The sequence below is a fragment of the Cervus canadensis genome, chromosome 1 (genome assembly GCF_019320065.1).
Source record: "Cervus canadensis isolate Bull #8, Minnesota chromosome 1, ASM1932006v1, whole genome shotgun sequence".
Taxonomy (NCBI): Eukaryota; Metazoa; Chordata; class Mammalia; order Artiodactyla; family Cervidae; genus Cervus; species Cervus canadensis.
The window spans coordinates 1,530,644-1,551,137 of NC_057386.1; the positions used below are offsets into that span (position 1 = coordinate 1,530,644).

Genomic DNA, 20,494 nt, shown 5'->3' on the forward strand with positions numbered 1-20,494 from the left:
GATGGATGGATGAGTGGATGGATGGATGGATGGATGGATGAGTAGTGAGGATAGGAAAGGGGTGGATGGGATGGGGGGTGGGTGGTGGAGGTGAGGGGGATGGAGGGGTGGATGGATGGTGGAGGGAGGGATGGAGGGGTGGGTAGGATGGAGGGGTGGGTGGATGGAGGAGGACAGATAGAGGAGGGGTGGGTGGATGGAGGGGTGGGTGGATAGGCGAGGCGCGGCGAGGGGTGGGTGGATGGAGGGGTGGGTGGAATGAGGGTACGCCGCGCCATGAAGATGGATAGGATACAAGCAGATCACGACCAAGTGGGCTATGTTGCTTGCCAACATGTTTCCTCTCATTTTAATTTTTATTTTCCTGTTGTCGGCACGCACCTTGTGGGATCTTAGTTCCCCAGTCAGGATTGGACCCCTGCCCCTGAAAGAGAAGCACAGAGCCCAGCCTCTGGACCGCCCAGGAACTCTCCGCCCCTGGCTGCTCAGTGGCCCCAGCTAGCACCCTTCTCACTAAACAGCAGCAACGCAGCGGCTGAGCTGACCGCGTCCGCTGACGTCCTGCTGCTGCCCTTTCCTAGGTCCCCCACCCACCTCTGTCCCTCCACACTCAGAGGCCGCTCTGCACGCAGATGGTCGTTAAAGCCTGTTTCCACCTCCACGCCTTTAAATTATGAATGGAGCCCAGATAGCTTTTATTCCAGTCACACAGCCATTTAGAGAGTTGAAAGAGCAGGGCTCGTCCTCTGTTTAAAATTCCTTGTAAATGAAGGCTGGACACGCTTCACTTCGAGATGTTGTATCTCCGGGGCTTTCGAGGCCACGTTTCCTGCGCTCACGTTCCCCGATTCTAATATGAGTAATTGATGCAATGGCGAGTTGCTTTGGTTTCTGTCTGGCTGTGTCTTAATTTGCGTTGATTTTCCTCTTCACGGGCTGCTGTAACGTCTGGCTCTGTATTTCTAGCTTCCCTTTACCATGTCGATTCAGGCTTTAATTAGGACCCCTGTCGGTGAACTGGCCCAAGCCTGCCCAGAAAGAGTTGGGAAAAAACAAAGGACGCTTTCCAAAGAGCAAGACCATTTTATTGCTTATTAATTAGTCCCTGCCAAACGGAGACGGAGGCTGGGAGGGGGGAGGTGACCTGGAGGTCAGTGCGCTGGGCTGCGTGGGGTGTTGGCAGGCGTTTTTTGTGTGGGGGGTGGGGGGAGGTACGGCCAGGGCTTTCCAAAGACTTGGAAATCAAGGACATAAGGTTGTTGCTGAGAGTTAAGCTATGAACTTTAGCTCTCAGTGGGGAAGGAATTGAACCCTAAAAGCATCCGCTTAAGCGATTATGTGGAAAATGGACTAACATGCTTTTTCAAATCAAATGACCGGGGCCTCTCTCTTCAAGTTTTGTTCATTTTGCTGGAGCAGCCCCATCACCCTGAGGCACTCTGCTTGGGGCTGCAGTGACCCCTTGAAGCCCCGTCTTCATAGAACCTACAGTCCGGGGAGGAACTCAGAGTTCCTTTTTTTTTAAAAATAAATATTCACTTATTTATTTATTTATTTGGTTGCTCTGGGTCTTCGTTGCAGAATGCAATCAAGATGTTCTCATCGTGGCATGTGGGATCTAGTGACCTCTTGAGGGAGCTTCCCCGGTGGTGCTAGTGGTAAAGAGTCAGCTGCCATGCAGGGGACACAGGTTCGATCCCTGGGTCGGGAAGATCCCCTGGAGGAGGAAATGGCAACCCACTCCAGTATTCCTGCCTGGAGAATCCCATGGACAGAGGAGCCTGGCGGGCTCTGGTCCATGGGGTCACAAAGAGTCAGACAGGACTGAGTGGGGAATGAAGAAATGTGGGGTCTCATTCCCTGACCAGAGATGGAACCCCGGAGCCCTGCATGGAAGCTCAGAGCCTTAGCCCTGGACCCCCAGGGAAGACCCGCAGGGTGACATCCTTCCGCAGGATTCTGCGGTGGCGTTTCCAAGAGGATGGTATGGGCGTATTCAGTGAGAGACCACTCTCAGCACGGTTGGTAGGTAAAACCAGGCAAGCACAGTGGCATCAACCCAGGACAAGTGTTTTGGGCACTGCCTGGATGTATCCGCCAGTTGGGGCTGCTGTAACAAATGCAACCAAATGGGTGGCTTAAACAACAGACATTTATTTCTCACAGCTCCAGAAGCCAGGACGTCCAAGATCCGGGTGCCAGCTGGGTCAGGTTCTGGTGAGGCCCCTCTTCCGGGCTGGTAGACGGCCACCTTCTCACTGTGTCTTCACTCAGAGCAGAGAAAAAACTCTTCCTTTTCTTGTGCGCTTAGTCGCTCAGTCACGTCCGACTCTTTGCGACCCCGTGGACTGTAGCCCGCCAGGCTCCTCTGTCCATGGGATTCTCCAGGCGAGAATACTGGAGAGGGTTGCCATTTCCTTCTCCAGGGGATCTTCCCGGCCCAGGGACTGAACCCAAGTCTCCTGCATTGGCAGGCGGATTCTTTACCACGGAGCAGCCTGGGTAGCCTCGGTTTAGCGAACGAGGACTTTCTCTGTGGCCACATGAACTCTCTGAGCTCATTAGCTCCGCGCTCCTCCAGGCGGGCGTGGGATTCTGATTGTGTGCAGGGAGAAGACGCACCGGCCCTGCTCACACTCTGGTTCCTCTGCCTGTCCTTGGATGTCAGCTGGGAAATGGGCGTTCGGGTGTCAGTCAGGTGGTGTGTGTGGCTGTGAGTCAGGCCGTCAGGGTGGGCAGCAGCGGGGGTGAGTCCCAGACCAGTGACTGGTGTTTGGGTGGTTTTAGGGCCGCCCCTTCTGTGGACCAGCTCAGACCAATGACTGATGTTTGGGTGGTTTTAGGGCTATCCCTTCTGTGGACCAGCTCAGCTGCTGGGCTTCTCGCTGGTGGAAGGGGACATGGGAAGAATGTGGGATTTGGGGTTTGGACAGGCCTCGGTGCAAATTCTAGCTCTGTCCTTTCCCAAGTGTAGGGATCTCCAGTCTTTTTTTTTTTAATTTTTAAAAATTTGTTCATTTTTAATTGGAGGATAATTGCTTTACAATGTTGTGTTGATTTCTCCAAACGTCAGCATGAATCAGCCATTGGTTATACATATGCCCCCTCCCTCCAGAGCCTCCCTCCCATGTCCAGGCTTGTTTATTTATTTAATTTCTCTGTAATGTTTATTTTTATTTATGTATTTATTTGACTGCGCTGGGTCTTGGTTGCGGTGTGGGATCTTGGTTCCCTGACCGGGGATCGATACCCTGGCCCCTGCACTGGGAGTGCAGAGTCTTAGCCACTGGACCACCAAGGAGGCTCCAGGGACTGGTCTTTGACACAAAACAGGGACTGGACAGAGCAAGATGCGTCCGTGTTCCTGCCAGCGGCATGGTCTTGGGAAGGTTGCTCACACTCTCTGCTTTACTCTTCTTATCTGTAAAATGGAATTCTGATGATTTGAAATGATGTATGTGATACGATTAGGGTAGTAGCCACTTGATAAATGGTAGCTATGTGTTTTTTTGGCATGGGGGATCTTACTTCCCCAACCAGGGACTGAACGCGAGCCCCTGCATTGGAAGCTTGGAGTCTTAACCACTTGGCCACCAGGGGCGTCCCATTGGAGGCTCTTCCTAGAGTCATAAGGCAAACATACATCAAGTCAGTGGATTATTATTATTTTTTAACTGGGCTTCCCTGGTGGCTCAGACGATAAAGAATCTTCCTGCAATGCAGGAGACCTGGGCTTGATTCCTGGGGGGGGAAGACCCCTTGGAGAAGGGAATGACTGGCTACCCACTCCAGTATTCTTGCCTGGAGAATCCCACGGACAGAAGCCTGGTGAGTTATGGTCCACGGGGTCGAGCAGAGCCGAACGCGACTGGGAACCAACATTAGTTGACAAGCCGGACACGACTTAGCGCGCGCACACACACACACGTGCACGTGCGCACACACATGCACACGCACACACGCGCACACGTAAGCACATGCGCGTGCACACGCACACACACGAACATGCACAGGCACACGCGCGCACACATGCTCACATCACGCGCACGCGCACACTTATACACGCACACGCACACACACACACGTGGAATCTGAAACATGGCACAAATGGCCCTATCTGAAAAACAGACTCAGAGACGAGGAGAACAGGCTGCATATTTACACCCTAGTCTCGGCTTACATGGCCCATTTTTGAGGAGCGCTTGCTGCAATTACCCACCTCTGAGTCGGAACCTCGTGCGGCCTGAGGGCGGTGACCGACCTCCTGCTGTCACGAGCTGCTCTCCAGGCCCCGCCCCCGGCTCGTCGCCGCGTGACAGCCGGCACTCCCGCAGCCCCAGCCCGGAAGGGGCGCCGCTGCGGCTCGTGAACCCGACTCTGGACAGACCCCCTCTGTGGTCTGGCCTTCTGGGCCGGTTAGGCCACTATTTCAGGCTGCCGGCTGCGGTGGGTGCTGAGGCCCCGCCCTCCTGGGTTTACGTCACTGTAGCTGGAGACTCGGGGGGAGAAAGAGCTATTCCTCTCTCTCTGGGTCGGAAAATTCCAGGTTTGGGGGGCTTTCCTGGTGGCTCAGTGGTAAAGAATCCACCTGCTGATGCAGGAGACACGGGTTCGATCCCTGGTCCAGGAAGATCCCACATGCTTTGGAGCAACTCAGCCTGTGCGCCCCAACTACTGAGTGTGAGCTCTCCATCCCAGGAGCAAAATTACTGAAGCCCGTGCGCCCTAGAGTCTGTGCTCCACAAGAGGAGCCGCCCAGGGAGAAGCCCTCCCACTGCAGCTAGAGAAAAAGCTGGTGCAGCAATGAAGACCCCGCAGTGCCCAAAGTAAATAAATAAAACATATACAAAGAGAATATTATGTCTGAACAAAGCTATATTAAGAGAAAAAGTTTGGGAAAAAAAGGAAAAGAGAAGATTCCGGGTTTGGGTTCTGAATCGCCATGCTCGGGTCATGGGTCGTGGCCCAACCACTAGGGAGGGGTCTACGCAGCTCTGCTGGGCCCGAGTCTGGGTGGGTGTGTGTGGGGGCAGGGAGCAGGAGTGCACGCCCCAGGGAACCCCCGATAGCAAGTGCCCTCCTGCTGTCAGACGATTGTCTGCCTTCAGGCGCGAGGAAGCTTCACAAGCCCAGAAGTCAAAGTCAGGATCATCCTTCTGGGGAAGAAGAGCTTCTGAGGCAAGGGCTTCCCTGGTGGCTCAGTGGTGAAGAATCTGCCTACCAGCGCAGGAGATGTGGGTTCGATTCCTGGGTTGGGAAGGTCCCCTGGAGAAGGGACTGGCAACCCACTCCAGTGTTCTTGCCTGGAGAATCCCATGGACAGAGGAGCCTGGTGTCCATGGGGTCCCAAAGAGTGGGACACGACTGAGCGACTCTCACTGGCCTTTGTGACAGTGGTAGGCTTTGAAGATTAGGTCAGAACTGGGAAGGGTGGGAAGAGTCCGGGTGTGCAGGCTGAGCTCCAGCTAGGGAGGTGTCGGCCGGCAAGATGCCTGCGGTGGGGGATGGCAGAGGCGGGGCTGGGAGGTGCTCCAGGACCCTGTCCTGTTGGGGGATCTTTGGGGATCTGTGGCGTGGTGTGTTCGTTGCCAGGAGCCGCGGTAACCAAGCCCCGCAAACTGAGTGGCTTAAAACACCAGCAGTGCCTTGTCTTGTGGTTCAGGAGGCTGGAAGCTAGGGGTGAAGGTGCTGGCAGGGCCTCGCCCCCTCTGAAGGTCTAGAGGATGCCCCTCCTCACCTCCCCGCTTCCCGGTGGCTGTGGGTGTCCCGAGCAGGTCCAGCCACGACCCGCGGGCAGGTGGCGATGCTCTGAGAGAAGCTGGTCCCTGGGAACCAGCTGGGAGCCCAGCGGTCCAGGGAGGGCAGGGAGGCTTCTTCCAACCACAAGGGATGGAGGGTTAGGAGGAAGTGCTGGCTGGGTGTGAAGGCAGAGCCGGGGCCCCGGACTCCCCGGGAGCAGAGCGCAGCCGCACCCGGCACACACGGACCCCACGATGTGGGCGCCCCTGCCCTCACTCCGTCAGGTGGAGGCATCGCCCGCCTGCTTGAAGAGCATGGGCGCAGGCCCAGGCCCGTGCTTCCAGACGGCGCAGCTGGGGCCTCACGGGGCACGTCTCTGCCCCCGGGGGCTGCTGCTCCTTCTCGGCCCCCGTGAAATCTGGTGTCCGGGAATTCCCCCATCTTCCAGGGCCGAGGCCTGGTCTCTTTAGCAAGACTCACCGTGTTCACAGGAGCAGAGAGGGCGGGGACATCGCCCACTCTGCGCGCGCTGGGTGGTGCCCACCATGTGCCGGGCTGGGGGCCGGAGGGGGAGGGCCGCTGTCCCGCCGTCTCTGCCCTGGTGCTGACCTGCTGAGTCACAGGCCGTCCCCAAAGTCAGCGGCTCGCGACAGCCACCACTTGACTGTAGCTCGTGATGCCAGGGGTCAGACATCCAGGCATCTCTTGAGTGGGCAGTTCTTTTCCGCCTTGGGTTGACTGAGGCCACTCTGGGGAGATTCAGCAGGCAGACGGCTGGGCTGGGAGGTCCAGGTGGCCTTGCTCGAAAGCGTGATGTTTAGACGCCGATGACCTCAGCTGGCGCCGTGGACCGCAGCAGCTATGACCATCCAGGCAGCCTTGGGGTACTTAGTTTCTCACATGGCAGACAACACTTTCATCACCTCATCGGTACAGAACCTGGTTTTACCTGTGTTTCTGTTTAAAGACATCTCATTTAATATGCGCGTCAAAGTCATTCAGTCGTATCTGACTCTTTTTGACCCCATGGAGCCCACCAGTCTCCTCTGTCCGCGGGATTCTCCAGGCAAGAATACTGGAGTGGGTTACCATGCCCTCCTTCAGGGGTTCTTCCCCACCCAGGGATTGAACCCGGGTCTCCTGCACTGCAGGCAGATTCTTTGCCATCTGAGCCACCTGCTTCCCTGGTGGCTCAGCTTCCCTGGTGACCCAGATGGTGAAGAGTCTGCCTGCAGTGCAGGAGACCCGGGTTTGATCCCTGGGTCGGGAAGACCCCCTGATAAAGGGCAGGGCAACCAACTCCAGTATTCTTGCCTGGAGAATCCCATGGACAGAGGAGCCTGGCTCTTTCTCCATGAAGGCTATAGTCCATGAGATTGCAGAGAGTCGGACATGACTGGGTGACTTATTTAATACATATTTGATTCATTGACATTGAACTGAAGGTCAACAGCACCATGCTTACTGTGAATGAAGCTTGTCTGACACATGCATCTTCTCCGTAACGCCCATCACAGCCTTCTCAAGCTTCGACATGCTGGCCAGACCTTGAGTATTGAGCTTGGGATTGTTTTAAGCAGTAAAATCATCAACAGAAAGAAAACCGTTGAAAAACCATGGCACTGAATTGCCTGTGACAAGGAGGATACTTGCTTGGCGTGTGAGAGCCATGAGTATTGATTTTGGGGTTATAGGTACTTTGAGTAGGTGAATTCAAAATATATAATCTGCAGATAAAGGGGATATGCAGTCCATTGAATATGTTGGATTAAATCTAGTTCAGTTAGCTATGTGACCTTGGATTAGTTGCGTTATCTCTGTGGGCTTCATTTTCTTTTTCGGGTGGGTCACGTTGCAAGGCTTGTAGAGTCTTAGTTCCCCAACCAGGGATTGAAACCATGTTGCTTGCAATGGAAGTTAAGGAATCTTAACCCCTGGACCAGCAGGAAAACACCAGCGGGCTTCATTTTCTTCGTTGCTGTTGTTGTTCAGTTGCTAAGTCGTGCCCCACTCTTTGCGACCCTGTGCACTGCATTACCCCAGGCTCCTTTGTCCTCCGCTGTCTCCTGGAGCTTGCTCAAATTCATGTCCATTGAGTTGGTGATGCCATCCAACCATCCCATCCTCCATTTCCCCCTTCTCCTCCCGCCTTCAATCTTTCCCAGCATCAGAGTCTTTTTCCAAGGAGTCAGCTCTTCACATCAGGTGGCCAAAGTATTGGAGCTTCAGCTTCAGTGTCAGTCCTTCCAATGAATATTCAGGGTTGATTTCCTTTAGGATTGACTGGTTTGATCTCCTTGCAGTCCAAGGGACTCTCAAGAGTTTTCTCCAACACCACAGTTTGAAAGCATCAGTTCTTCATAGCTCAGCTTTCTTTATGGTCCAACTCTCACATCCATACGTGACTATTGGAAAAACCATAGCCTTGACTAGACAGACCTTCCTTTGTTGGCAAAGTGATGTCTCTGCTCCTTAATATGCTGTCTAGGTTTATCATTTACCTGCCCCACACCTGGATATCTTGGTGCTCCTCCCCAGCACTGGGCCCCAGGTGACTGCTGTTGTTTATGTCTGGAACCCCCCATCACTCTCCTCTCCCCCAGGTTCGTGGATTTCCACGCGGCGGCCTCCACCTGCTCACCCTCCCGGGCGGCCCTGCTCACTGGCCGGCTGGGCCTCCGCAACGGAGTCACTCACAACTTTGCAGTCACGTCCGTGGGGGGCCTTCCACTCAACGAGACCACCTTGGCCGAAGTGCTGCGGGGGGCTGGCTACGTCACGGGGATGATTGGTAACATGACCTCCGCCGCCTGGACCCCCGTCCCCTGCGCTGCTGTGGTGGCTGCTTCCTTCGTCTGCAGAGCCATCTCTTCTGCTCGAGTCCACTTGTGTGTTCATTTCTTGCTGTGGAAACTAGAAATGCTTTCAGCTCTCAGTATCAGTAATTGGAAAGACCTAACAGCAGACTAGGGCTTCCCAGGTGGTGCTAGTGGTAAAAACCCCCCTGCCAGTGCAGGAGACCCAGGAGGTTGGGGTTTGATCCCTGGGTCAGGTGGATCCCATGGAGGAGGAAAGGGGAACCCTCTCCAGTGTTCTTGCCTGGAGAATCGCATGGACAGAGGAGCCTGGTGGGCTACAGTCCACGGGGTTGCAAAAAGTCGTACACGAGTTAGCGGCTGAGCACAACAGTGGACTAAACCACCTACAGAACTAGCTCCTCCCGCCCTTCCTACAGCGGCCAAGGCGACCCAGCATCCCAGGGGCATCCTCAGTCTACCTGCGCTTTTTTTTTTAATTGGAGGACAATTGCTTTACAATGCTGTGGAGGCCTCTGCTGTACATGGACTGGAGTCAGTCACAATTATACAGATACCCCCTCCCTCTTGAGCCTCCCCCACCCCCATCCCGCCCCTCGGGGTCGTCAGGGCAGGAGCTGAGTTCCTGAGCTGCAGGGCGGCTTCCCACTGGCTCTGTCACACGTGGCGTGTGTGTGTGTCCATGCTGGCCTCTCAGTCATCCCCCGCCTCCCTCCCCTGCTGTGGACACCAGTCGGCTCTCCATCTCTGCGTCTCCATTTCTTCTCTGTACAGAGTGAAGTCAGAAAGAGAAAAACAAATATCATGTGTTAACGCCTCTGCTTTTTCTCCTAACTCTCCGAGAGTGGGTCCCGCAGGATTCCCACCGCCCTCCCCTCCTCCGCACAGTGGTGTGGCAACGAGGGTCCCGCGGGGATGTCCTTGGGGCCTGCAGGAAGCAGGCGTTTCTGTGTGTCAGCTCGACCCCCGCTCTGGGTCAAGGAGCCTGACACATGCTTCAGGCCATCAGACTAGAGTGGGGGTCTTCACTGTCCCTGAGGATGAGCCCCAGTCCGCAGGAGGTGGGACTTAAGGTCCTAACCTGCTCTCCTTTTGGCCCCTTGTCTCCACGCCTGGAGGCCTGGATCCTGGTGAGACTGTCAGTGTGGGCTGAGCATCCTCGGGAGTGGGTCCTTGCATCCGCGTGACTCTCAGCCGGAGGAGGAGCTTTGGTCCCTGGGCTCGCTGACCCTAAGACGGGGGTGGGGGGTGGGGGTGGGGTGGGTTCTTCTCAAGCTGGATTGGATTGCACTTGCCCCTCCCTCTTCATGCCTTTCAACCCCAAGAAGGCAACTGATTACAGATCAACTATTCACCGCTCACTATCCCTTCTTCTGTTTTTTTCTGGGACAAGATACCAAAGCATATATCTCCTTGTTGAGACTATGACTTTCCCCAGAAGCACACTTACAGGGAAAATTAAAAGCCTGCAGAAGGAATATCGAGTCCGCTGACACCACTCTCTCCTTGCTTATGATCTTTTTACTTTTTTTTTTTGCCTGTGTGGGGTCTTAGTTGCAGCATGCAAGATCTTTAGTTGTGGCATGCAGACTCTTAGCTGTGGCCTGTGACATCTTGGTTCCCTGACCAGGGATCGACCTTGAGCCCCCTGCATTGGGAGCTCAGAGTCTTAGCCACTGGACCACCAGGGAAGCCCCTGTTTGCTTCTAACCTTGATCTGTTTTCCCCTAGTTGTATACCTACCTCTCTGTCCTACTTTTCTGCCCTTCCTATTATTTTACATTTCCTGGTGGTGTAATTTTACATATTTACTATCATTTTAGAAAGAATTTTAAAATTGTACTGTGTCTATATTTCCACATCATACTGAACCTAAGTAGTCCATGTAATGCTTAATCCACTTCCCTTAACTTCTTATTACATAATTTCCCCCAAACCTTTAGACCAGTTGCTAGAAGGGACTCCCGGAGCACTGCCCCCACCCCGGCTCATACACACTTTCTGTAGAGGCAGCAGGTCTTTATTTGGGCTGCATGCATTCGTCTAAGGAAGATGGGTCGGAAGCATTTCATGGCGGCCACGTGAGAGCATGTACTGGGCCAGACTCCTGCAGTTGCCTGTTCATTTCCACCCTTCATGCTGCTTCACACTCTGCTCTTTCTGTCTCCGCACTGCACCTTCTCTTCGTCGCCTCGCCGCCTGGGTTCGCCACAGCAGGGCGGGCAGGGCAGCGAGTCCTGGGCTTGCCACGCGTCCGCCCCCCGCCCCCCCCCCCCAGCCCCTCCCAGCACGCTCACAGGCGGGAGCGCCGAGCGGTGCGGCTGACTTTTCCTATCTGCCGGCAGGCTGCAGGGCCGCTGGGGGCGGGCCCCCGGCCCCTCGCTCAGCCTCTGCAGGCGGCTGCTGCTGGCCAGGGAGGAAGGTGATGAAACCAGGTGCGAGCGCATCTCTGGGGCCACGTGGGCGCTGCACCTGCTCCCCGGTCCTTGGCAAGGTCCCCAGCTCGGGGGGCAGAGCGGCCCATGATGGGGGGGTGCTGCCCTGGGCTCTCCACCCTCACTGGGGGCAGAAGCTCAGCCTGCTCACTCCTCTGGGCTCCTGGTAACCCGTCTTCCCCTTCCCTGGGCCATTTCCCGTGTGAGCCCTGAGTCATCCTGGCTCGCTTTCTGTCTCCCTGGGGACGACTCCTCCACCCCGAGAGCCAGGCTGGGGGTGGGCCAGCGTGCAGCCTCTCTGCATGTCGTCAGGGAGGGGCAAAGCCCACGGGGACCCCAGCGTGCGCTCAGCGCCAGGGCGGGCTGGGCCCTCGGGACTCCTCTGAGAGCCCCTCTCTTGTCTCCTGCAGGGAAGTGGCATCTTGGGCACCATGGCTCTTACCACCCCAGCTTCCGTGGTAAGGATTCTCCGGGGGACCGGTTGCCTGGGGAACAGAGGTGTCTGTGTGAAAAGATCCTGGGCCGCCTCTCTCCTGAGTCAGGACATCCTCGTTCACAGGGTCACTTGGGGGGTCTGGGGCACCCGGGACTGCCCCTCGTCCTGGCCCCCCTCTGTCTCCCCTCGGGGCCCCCTCATTGCGAGGCCATCAGCATTTTCCTTGACCCCGTTCTCCCGTGTCGGGGAACAGTGGCCCCCGTGAGGTCCCGTGTGGTGAGAGGTCAGATTGTCTGAGGGGTTCACTGAAGCAGGGACTGGTGGGTGTGATGAAAACATCACACTGAAGCTTGTGCTGCAGAAGGCGTGGGGTGAGTGGAGGGGTCTCAGAAAAAAGTCAACTCGGGGTTTTCAGGTCTCACTTTGACCCTCACGTCCTCCCCTGTCCCAAGTCCAATCCTGCCAGCCCTCAGCATCCAGCTGAGACGCCAGCTATTTTGAGAAGCAGTTTGAAATTTCCATCTCAACCCCAGCCCCGCACCCCCCCAGCATCCTGGGGTGCCTTCCTCCTCTGATGTCTCTTGTTGGCTTCCTGAGAAGCTTGCTCTTCAAGCTAAATCTCTATTTCTTATCTCCTCTTCAGATGGGAAGTTTCTTGAGGGCAGAATGTCTTCTTTTGTCCTTCAAAGTGTCGTGCAGGGAATAGATTTGCCCCAGATATTTCCTGCTGTGTCCAGGACAGCGTTGGGCACGGTAGGAGTCCAGGAATTCTCCCCGCTTCCTTCCCCTTCGGGTTAACTCTAATCACAAGATGTTTTGCAAATCTAGTCTTGCGGCCGGCCGGGAGCCAGCAACGTGTTTTCCTTGCATACTTACCGAGGGATATTCATCAAATCCTCTTTTAATTACACATTCATAACACTGCAGAATTAAATCACGGAAAATTAAATCTCTGTCCTGGGTGTAAGACCGCAGGCCCGCAGTCTAACCGGCGCTTCTGTTCCAGGCTTTGACTACTACTTCGGGGTCCCCTACAGCCACGACATGGGCTGCACTGACACCCCTGGCTACAACCACCCCCCGTGCCCGGCGTGTCCCCGGGGCGACAGACCATCCAGGTAATTCTGGCCAAGGTGTCGGCTCTGGGCGTCAGAGCAAGGGGAAGTCCCGGGGGTGTGGTCCATCCAGAGGAGACAGAGAGGCCTCGGAGGACCAGTAATCTCAGCAAAGAAAGGTCGCGATGGCTGATTCATGTCAATGTATGGCAAAACCACTACAATATTGTAATTAGCCTCCAACTAATAAAAATAAATGGAAAAAAAAAAGATTGAACCAAAAAAAAAAAAAAAGAAAGGTCGCGTACCTTTAGTGCAAATCTTATGCATTATGTGCGTGGCAGGCAAGAACACTTTCTGTGGAGATGAGGGGACAGCACTTTTTTAATTGGAATTTTCCAGTTTCCTTGGACTGTTGAGCTCAGTTGGGGGATGGGTTGCTACCAGGTCTCACGCGGGTGGCCTCCCCTCTCTTGTCCTGGACCACGCACCTATCCCGCCAGGGGACGGGAGGAGGGAGACAGGAAGAGTGCTCAGGCTCCCGGCGGGCCCCAGCCCCGCCCGCAGTGAGGCGGCGTCCCAGCGTCGGAATGCCGCGCAGACACTCAACAGGATGCTTTCAAAACGTGTTCAGTGAAATGGGGAAGTGCTCACAATAGAATAGTAAGTGAAAAAAGCAGGAAACAAATCATCAACACGGATCTGAACTGCGTCTGTATTTACACCTCTAATAGCCCCAAAGGAAATACGCCAGAATGGCGACCATGGTTCATTCAGGCCGGTTGTGCCATTAAGAAGTTTTCATTTTTTTTCTCTCATTGTATTTTTCCAATATTCTGTAATCAGCACGCAATACGTTTCCTATCAGAAAAAGGCGATATACCGTAATCAGGTGATAAAGCCGGTGCTCTGCTTGGTCAGAGCGTGCACCGCGGTTATTTGCAAGGTTTGCAGGCCTCTGGGCTGCTTGGGGCAAGTGAGTCTCAGATGGCTTACTAATAACGCAGTAGTTAGTGTAATAACGGCCATTTATTGAGACACTGTTACCATCTAAGTCCCTGCGTGCTGATCTGTCGTCCGTGTGACCACGGACTGAGGCAACTGTTTCTCCTGATTGTCCAGGGACGGCGCTTACCTCGTGGCCCGGGTCACAGTGGGGCCGTGACGGGGAACTGGAGAGTCCCCCCGGGTCCACCTGAGTTGGGAGGGTGGGGTCAATGGGAAAAGTCAAGGCTACTGATTGGCTCTGGGACTCTACTTGAGTATCTCAGTTTGTTTAGACCTCAGTTTCTCTCCCAGCAAAATAGGAATAATAGCACCCTAGCTCAAAAAAGTCATTGGGAGCCTCATTCAGCGGCCGGGCCTGCCCAAGGAGCGCACATGTCTGCTGGAAGGCAGTGGAAGGAGGTACCGTATCGGCCTCACACTCAGAGGAAGCGGGGGGCCGGAGAACCACCGGGGCCAGGCTGCTTGCTGTTGTGTGTTTATGCGAATCGCCGCATCACGGCGTTTTGTCCGACTCCATGACTACCGGGTCGTGGGAATGAGTGTTCTACCATCTGTGGTTTCCACACAGGAACCTTGAGCGGGACTGCTACTCTGACGTGGCCCTTCCTCTGTACGAAAACCTCAACATCGTGGAGCAGCCCGTGAACTTGAGCGCCCTTGCACAGAAGTACGCCGAGAAGGCCACCCAGTTCATTCGGCAGGCGAGGTGAGGAGCCCTGTGCCCACCCCCGTGTCCCCTGGCCCAGCTGGGCTCAGAGCCGTGGCAGAGTTCTGTTGCCCAACAAAGATGCACGTATGTCTCCTGGAAGAGATGCTCCTTGGAAAAGACCCTGATGCTGGGAAAGACTGCGGGCAGGAGGAGAAGGGGGCAACAGAGGATGAGATGCTTGGATGGCGTCACCGACTCAGTGGAAATGAGTTTGAGAAGACTCTGGGAGTTGGTGAAGGACAGGGAAGGCTGGTGTGCTGGGGTTGCAAAGAGTTGGACCCGACTGAGCAACTGAACTGCAACAAATAAAGCTGGAAAACAGCCTGTCTTTGGGCTCCAGGCCTGGGTTCCCAGGGCTGTAGGTGCAGGTCCATTCCTGGGGTCCTGCTCAGAGCACGCCCTAGTCATGGTCATGTGTCCTCTCTGCAGCGTGTCCCCCTCTCGAGGCCGGGGCCCATCCACTGTCTTCCGTGCGTTCAGAGTGTTTCTTGGGCTCCTTAGTTGGCAGGGCACATTCTCTGCTATCACAAACTTACCCCCAACCTATTGGCTGAAACAACAGCAGTTTATTCTCCTACAGATCTGGAGACCAGACGTCTGAAATGCGTCTCATGGGGGCTCAAGTCCAGATATCAGCAGGACTGTTTCCTTCTCAAGTCTCCAGGGAGAATCGTTTCTTTTTCTTTTATTAAAAAATATTCATTTATTTTTTTGGCTGTGCCAGGCTTAGTTGCAGTGTGGGATCTAGCTCCCTGACCAGGGATTGAACCTGGGCCCCCTGCATTGGGAGGGTGGAGTCTTTGCCCCTGGACCACCGGGAAGTCCCGAGAATCGTTTCTTGTGTCTCCCAACTTCTGGTGACTGTTGACATTTCTTGGCTGTAGTTCCATCATTTTGTTTTTTTGGCCACACCAAGGGCTTGCAAGGTCTTAGTTCCCCGACTAGGGATGGACCCTGGGCAGTGGAAGTGTGGCGTGCTGACCACTGGGCCACCAGGGAGCTCCCTGGCCACTTCACTCTGCTCTCTGCTCCTGTGGTCTTCTTGCCCTTATTCTTCTGTAGTCAAGAGCCTCCCCCTGCCTCCCCCTTAGAGGACATTTGTGATTACGTTTAGGGTCTACTGGGCTTCTCTGGTGGCTTAGACAATAAAAAATCTGCCTGCAATGAGAGAGACCTGGTTTCGATCCCTGCATCAGGACGATCCCCTGGAGAAGGGAATGGCCGCCCACTCCAGTGTTCTTGCCTGGAGAATCCCATGGACAGAGGAGCCTGGCAGGCTGCAGTCCATGGGGTCGCAAAGAGTCAGACACGACCGAAGCGACTAACACGTTCACACTTAGGGTCTACTAAGACCGTCCAAGAAAAGCCTCTGATGTCAAGACCCTTAGCTTCATTGCATCTACAAAGTGCCCTTGGTCATACAAGGTAACAGAGATTCCAGGAATTAGACCCTGGGTGTTTTTTGGGGCCAGTATTCATTTCCACTTGATCACACGACCTGCTCTAGACCCAGATTCTGAGGGCAGCGCCTTAGGCTTTAGAGGTGGCATCTTACGAGTTTTTCAGGCCTTTTCCCTGGTCTGCTTGTTTCTGTATCTTCCAGACAGCTGGTTTGAAGAGGGAAAAGCCCCTTCTCTCACTGGGGGCTGTCTTGGCTTCACGGTGCCCTGGGGCGGGCACCCAGTCCGTGGCTGGCAGGGCCTGTCCCCTGCCACGTTCGCAGTGGGGCCTCCGTGCTCCTGGCGGGGTTTGCGGGAGTAGCAGCTAGCTGGGGGTTGACGGATGCCCCGAAGAGGAAGTGGTGCTGTTCAAACCAGTTAACTGACCAGTTGAAAGGCAAGCACGTCAGCGAACAAACTCTTTGTTGTAGGAAAGAGGCGAAGAATTTGTGAGTTTATTAATTCGTTATTGAGTGAAAAGTCACATGAATCCTGTTGGCTTTTAACTTGGTGGAGAGTAACCCTCAGGCACCTGGTCTCTGTAGGACTTGACCTGCCAGGTCGCCCGTGGTTTCTGAAGAGTCAGCACACACGAGGCCCCATCTGTGTTCCTTTCTCCTCCGTGACCCCCGACCCCACCTGGACTTGTTTGTCAAAACCACTGGGGGGTCCCTGGACTGTGGTTTCCTGCCCGCGCTCAGCAAGGGTCTCACCCCAGGACTTTGAACATTTTTCCTTAGATTCCTGACCTAGCAGGAATGCTGAAGGCTGATTCTTTTCTTTTGTTGTTTTTAAATGAAAGCATAGTTAATTTACAGTGTTGTGTTAATTTTTACTGTATAGCAAAGTGACTCCATTATACATTCTTTTTTATATTCCTTTCCATTCTAGTTTATCACAGGATATTGACTACAGTTCCCTATAGTCATACGGAACCGTATAGTCACAGCTCTCCAGCAGGACCTTCTTGTTTATCCACCTACTTATAATAATTTGTATCTGCTAAACCCCAAATCCCAGTCCTCCTTCTCCACCCCCAGCCCCACCAGCCTGGGCAACAGCACGTCTGTTCTCTGTGAATCTGTTTCTGTTCCTTAGATAAGTTCATTTGTGTCATATTTTATATTCCCCATGTAAGTGATGTTCTTTGTTGTTCAGACGCTAAGTCACGTCTAACTCTTTTGGGCTGTAACCCAAGGGCTGTAGCCCGCCAGGCTCCTCTGTCCATAGGATTCTCCGGGCAAGAATACTGGAGTGGGTTGCCATTTCCTTCTCTGGGGGACCTTAAAGGCTGCCGTTTATTCAGTGCTTACTCTGGGCAGTTAATAGTCACAGCTCTGCCAGGGAGGCTTGGCAGTCCCCACTGCGCTGACGACTGAGGTTAAGTGGATGGCCCAGGGTCATCCATACACCTCTCGAAACTTTTCGTCTTCCCAGACTGAAACCCTGTCCCCATGAAACACCAGCTCCCTGTCTTCCCTTCCCCACAGCCCCCGACAACCACCATTCTACTTCCTGTCTGTCTGAAGCTGACTGCGCCGGGGCCCTCCTGTAAGTGGAGTCTGACCATGCTTGTCCTTTGGCGATGGCTCGTTCCATATAGCATGATGTCTACGAGGCTCATCCCTTGCATGTGAGACACTGCATTCTTTTATTTCATTTTCATGAATGGAAATAGCCACACATGGTGTGGCTACGGCATGGGACAGTGAAACTATAGAAGGGTAGCAAGGAAATTGTTGATTTTTTTTAATTTAATTTTTTTGGAGCATAATTGCTTTACAATATTGTATCGCTTTCTTCTGTACAGCAAAGTGAGTCAGCTGCACCTCTACAGATATCCTCTCCTTTTTGGATTCCCTTCCCACGTAGGTCACCACAGAATGTCAAGTAGAGTTCCCTGGGCTACACAGGAGGTTCTCCTTAGTTGTCTTTTTTTTTTTTTTTTAAGTATTTATCTCTTGTTAATCACTCAATTGTGTCCTACTCTTTGCGACCCCATGGACTGTAGCAGCCAGGCTCCTCTGTCCATGGGGTTCTCCAGGCAAGAATACTGGAGTGGGCTGCCACTTCTTTCTCCGGGGGCCCTTCCCGCCCCAGGGATAGAACCCCCGTCTCTTACGTCTCCTGCATCAGCAGGTGGGTTCTTTACCACTAGCACCACCTGGGAAGTCATCTGTTTTATACATAGTATAAAAAAGAAATTGTTGATTAAAATGGGGACGAGGAGGTCGCCATCCAGGACGTCTGTCCTTCAGAGAGAGCTGAGTCCACCCAGCCCCAATCGGGGGACCCCAGGAGTTGGGATGCAGGGGGTCTCCAGGTTTGAGGCAGAGCTGAGCCTGGGGGGACTCAGAGAACGTGACGTGGTGGGGGGGGGGTGTGAACTGAGGTGAGCCGGGAAAGCTCAGGCCGGTTTGAAAGTTAAGTGCCAGGTTCAGTTCAGTTCAGTCGCTCAGTCCGTCCGACTCTTTGCGACCCCATGGACTGCAGCACGCCAGGCCTCCCTATCCATCACCAACTCCCAGAGTTTACTCAAACTCATGTCCATTGAGTCGGTGATGCCATCCAACCATCTCATCCTCTGTCATCCCCTTCTCCTCCCACCTTCAATCTTTCTCAGCATCAGGGTCTTTTCTAAGGAGTCAGTTCTTCACACCAGGAGGCCAAAGTATTGGAGCTTCAGCTTCAGCATGAGTCCTTCCAATGAATATTTGGACTGATTTCCTTTAGGATGGACTGGTTGGGTCTCCTTGCAGTCCCAGGGACTCTCAAGAGTCTTTTCCAACACCACAGCTCAAAAGCATCAACTCCTCGGTGCTCAGCCTTCTTCATGGTCCAACTGGTGGCCAGATAGCCACGCTTCTGTCACTCTGAGAACTGCCTGAGGTCTCCCCACCCCCCACTGTGTCCTGTGCAAGCCCGCCCCTCCACAGGCTCCCTCAGGCTGCCTTGACCCTGCCCGCCGCGGGGATGCAGGTGGAGGCAGGCAGGAAGCAGAGTCCCCGAGGACCCTGCAGGAGCAGCAGAGGGGCGGCCGGACGCCAGCAGGACGTTCCTGGCTGTGTCCTTGGAATTCCCCGTGGCCACCTTGACTCATCCATTCATCCCCGAGAAAGGCCCGAGGCTGGGGATGGACACGGCGGCCTGGATGTTCTGACAGAGCAGATAAATCCTAAAAGCATGTGTGCATTGGGCATTAACATGAGCAGCTCAGGGCTGGCACATTGCTCCCAGCCAGGTCTGAGTCTGGACCCGGATGCGGTCGCTTACAAACTCGGGTCCGTCTCTCAGTCTCCCCGAGCCCCTGACGCTTCATCTGGAGAAGGGAACTTGGGCGTTCTCACGAGGGTGAATTCAGACATGGTGAGTCAGTTTTGCAGTAAGTGTTAAAGGGCAGTTACGATGATGACAGTGACTCGCAGACTTTAACCCGCTAACCAGGTCAGTTCCACGTTGTCTTTGTAGGTTGTAGACAGATGTGTGCTCCCTGGGCCGCAGGGGTCCCGGGGTCTCCGCTGGGCCCCGGGGCCCTTCTGAGGGGTCACCGCCCGGCTCTCTCGTTTCAGCGCCAGCGGGAGACCCTTCCTGCTGTACGTGGGCCTGGCACACATGCACGTGCCCCTGGCCGGGACGCCGCCGTCAGCAGGACCCGGGAGTCTAAGGCCGTACAGCGCGGGTCTGCGGGAGATGGACCGCCTCGTGGGCCGGATCAAGGACACAGTTGACCTCACAGGGAAAAACAACACGTTCCTCTGGTTTACAGGTGAACAGAAAACCGCAGCCAGCCTCCCTCGGGGCTAATGGGTAACCCTGCACGCACCCCCAGAGGAGCGGCGTCTCAGCCTGTGAGCCTCTGCATTGAGGCAGGGGGCTTGCCCTGAACTTGGGGCCCCGCTGGTGCTCAGGGGCCTGTGTGCTGAGCACCTGTCTGGGGGGTCCCCGAGGCCGCACCCCTGGACAGGCTTGCACAGAGAGCTCGGTTCCCCTGCGGCCCCTCGGGTGCTGGCCAGGGTCACCCGGGTACTGCTCCTAATTGTCAACGCGTGACTGACGCCGTGAGCCTGTGTCGCCCCGGGCAGTCCTTGGAACCCCGCTCCACCGCCCCCACCCCACCCAGGAACCGTGGGTCAGGGGTCGCTGTCTGGAGCGAGGGCTGTGGACACTGGTGTTTGAACCTCTGCGTTGGGAAAGCTCCTTTAGCCCCTCTGAGCCCCTCTTTCCTCCTTGGCAGAGTCGAGCCTCTTCCACCGCAGGTTGGAGGGTCAGGCAGTGATGTGTGGGAGGCACTGGCTCGTCACAGCTGCTCAGGAAGGAGTTGCTGGGGACCTCCCTGGTGGCCCAGTGGTTAGGACTCCACGCTCCCAATGTAGGGGCGCAGGTTCGATCCCTGGTCAGGGGACTAAGGCCCCACAGGCTGTGTGGCCACAAAAGAAAAAGCGAACAGTTGCTGAGCTGAAGGCACTGGTAACGGGACTGCCGAGTCCACAACCAGAGGCCAGAGCTCCCGCGTGGAGTGAGCTCAGGGCAGGGACAACCCACGTCTCTGCAGGCCTGTGGGAGGCAGACGCCCTCGCCCTGAAAGGTGGTCCTCCAAGGGTTGCGGTCACACTTGTTTTCACAAGTCCTTGTCTCCACTCGCGGCGAGGACGGGGGTGTGGGGCCACGGCTGGCGGTGTCCCGCAGCCCACTGACTCTGTGCTGCCTTTCCTGGTTTCTAGGGGACAATGGCCCGTGGGCTCAGAAGTGTGAGCTGGCCGGGAGTGTGGGGCCCTTCACTGGATTGTGGCAGGCTCGTCGAGGTAAGGTCTCCGCCGGGGGTGGGGACAGGAGACATGACCTCTGGGAGGACCGATT

General features: G+C 55.1%; 1 protein-coding gene and 1 long non-coding RNA gene across 11 annotated transcripts in view; one reads left to right on the forward strand and one right to left on the reverse strand.

The window, feature by feature from the left end:
- ARSG (arylsulfatase G) overlaps nt 1-20,494 on the forward strand; it is a 99,819-nt gene that overhangs the window by 56,629 nt on the left and 22,696 nt on the right. For 8 of the 10 annotated variants that reach the window (XM_043446177.1, XM_043446013.1, XM_043446093.1 and 5 more), the window contains exons 3-9: nt 8,343-8,530; nt 10,901-10,990; nt 11,401-11,448; nt 12,433-12,544; nt 14,058-14,195; nt 19,207-19,403; nt 20,359-20,439. In XM_043446177.1, the coding sequence (XP_043302112.1) occupies nt 8,343-8,530; nt 10,901-10,990; nt 11,401-11,448; nt 12,433-12,544; nt 14,058-14,195; nt 19,207-19,403; nt 20,359-20,439 (854 nt within the window). The remainder of the gene's footprint in view (nt 1-8,342; nt 8,531-10,900; nt 10,991-11,400; nt 11,449-12,432; nt 12,545-14,057; nt 14,196-19,206; nt 19,404-20,358; nt 20,440-20,494) is intronic. The other 2 variants (XM_043445859.1, XM_043446185.1) reach the window with 1 other exon arrangement.
- Nucleotides 9,191-10,959, reverse strand: LOC122427370. Its single transcript, XR_006265410.1, has 3 exons — nt 10,853-10,959; nt 9,637-9,785; nt 9,191-9,321 (listed from the first exon to the last, which is right to left on the reverse strand). It is a non-coding gene; the product is annotated as an uncharacterized LOC122427370 (long non-coding RNA).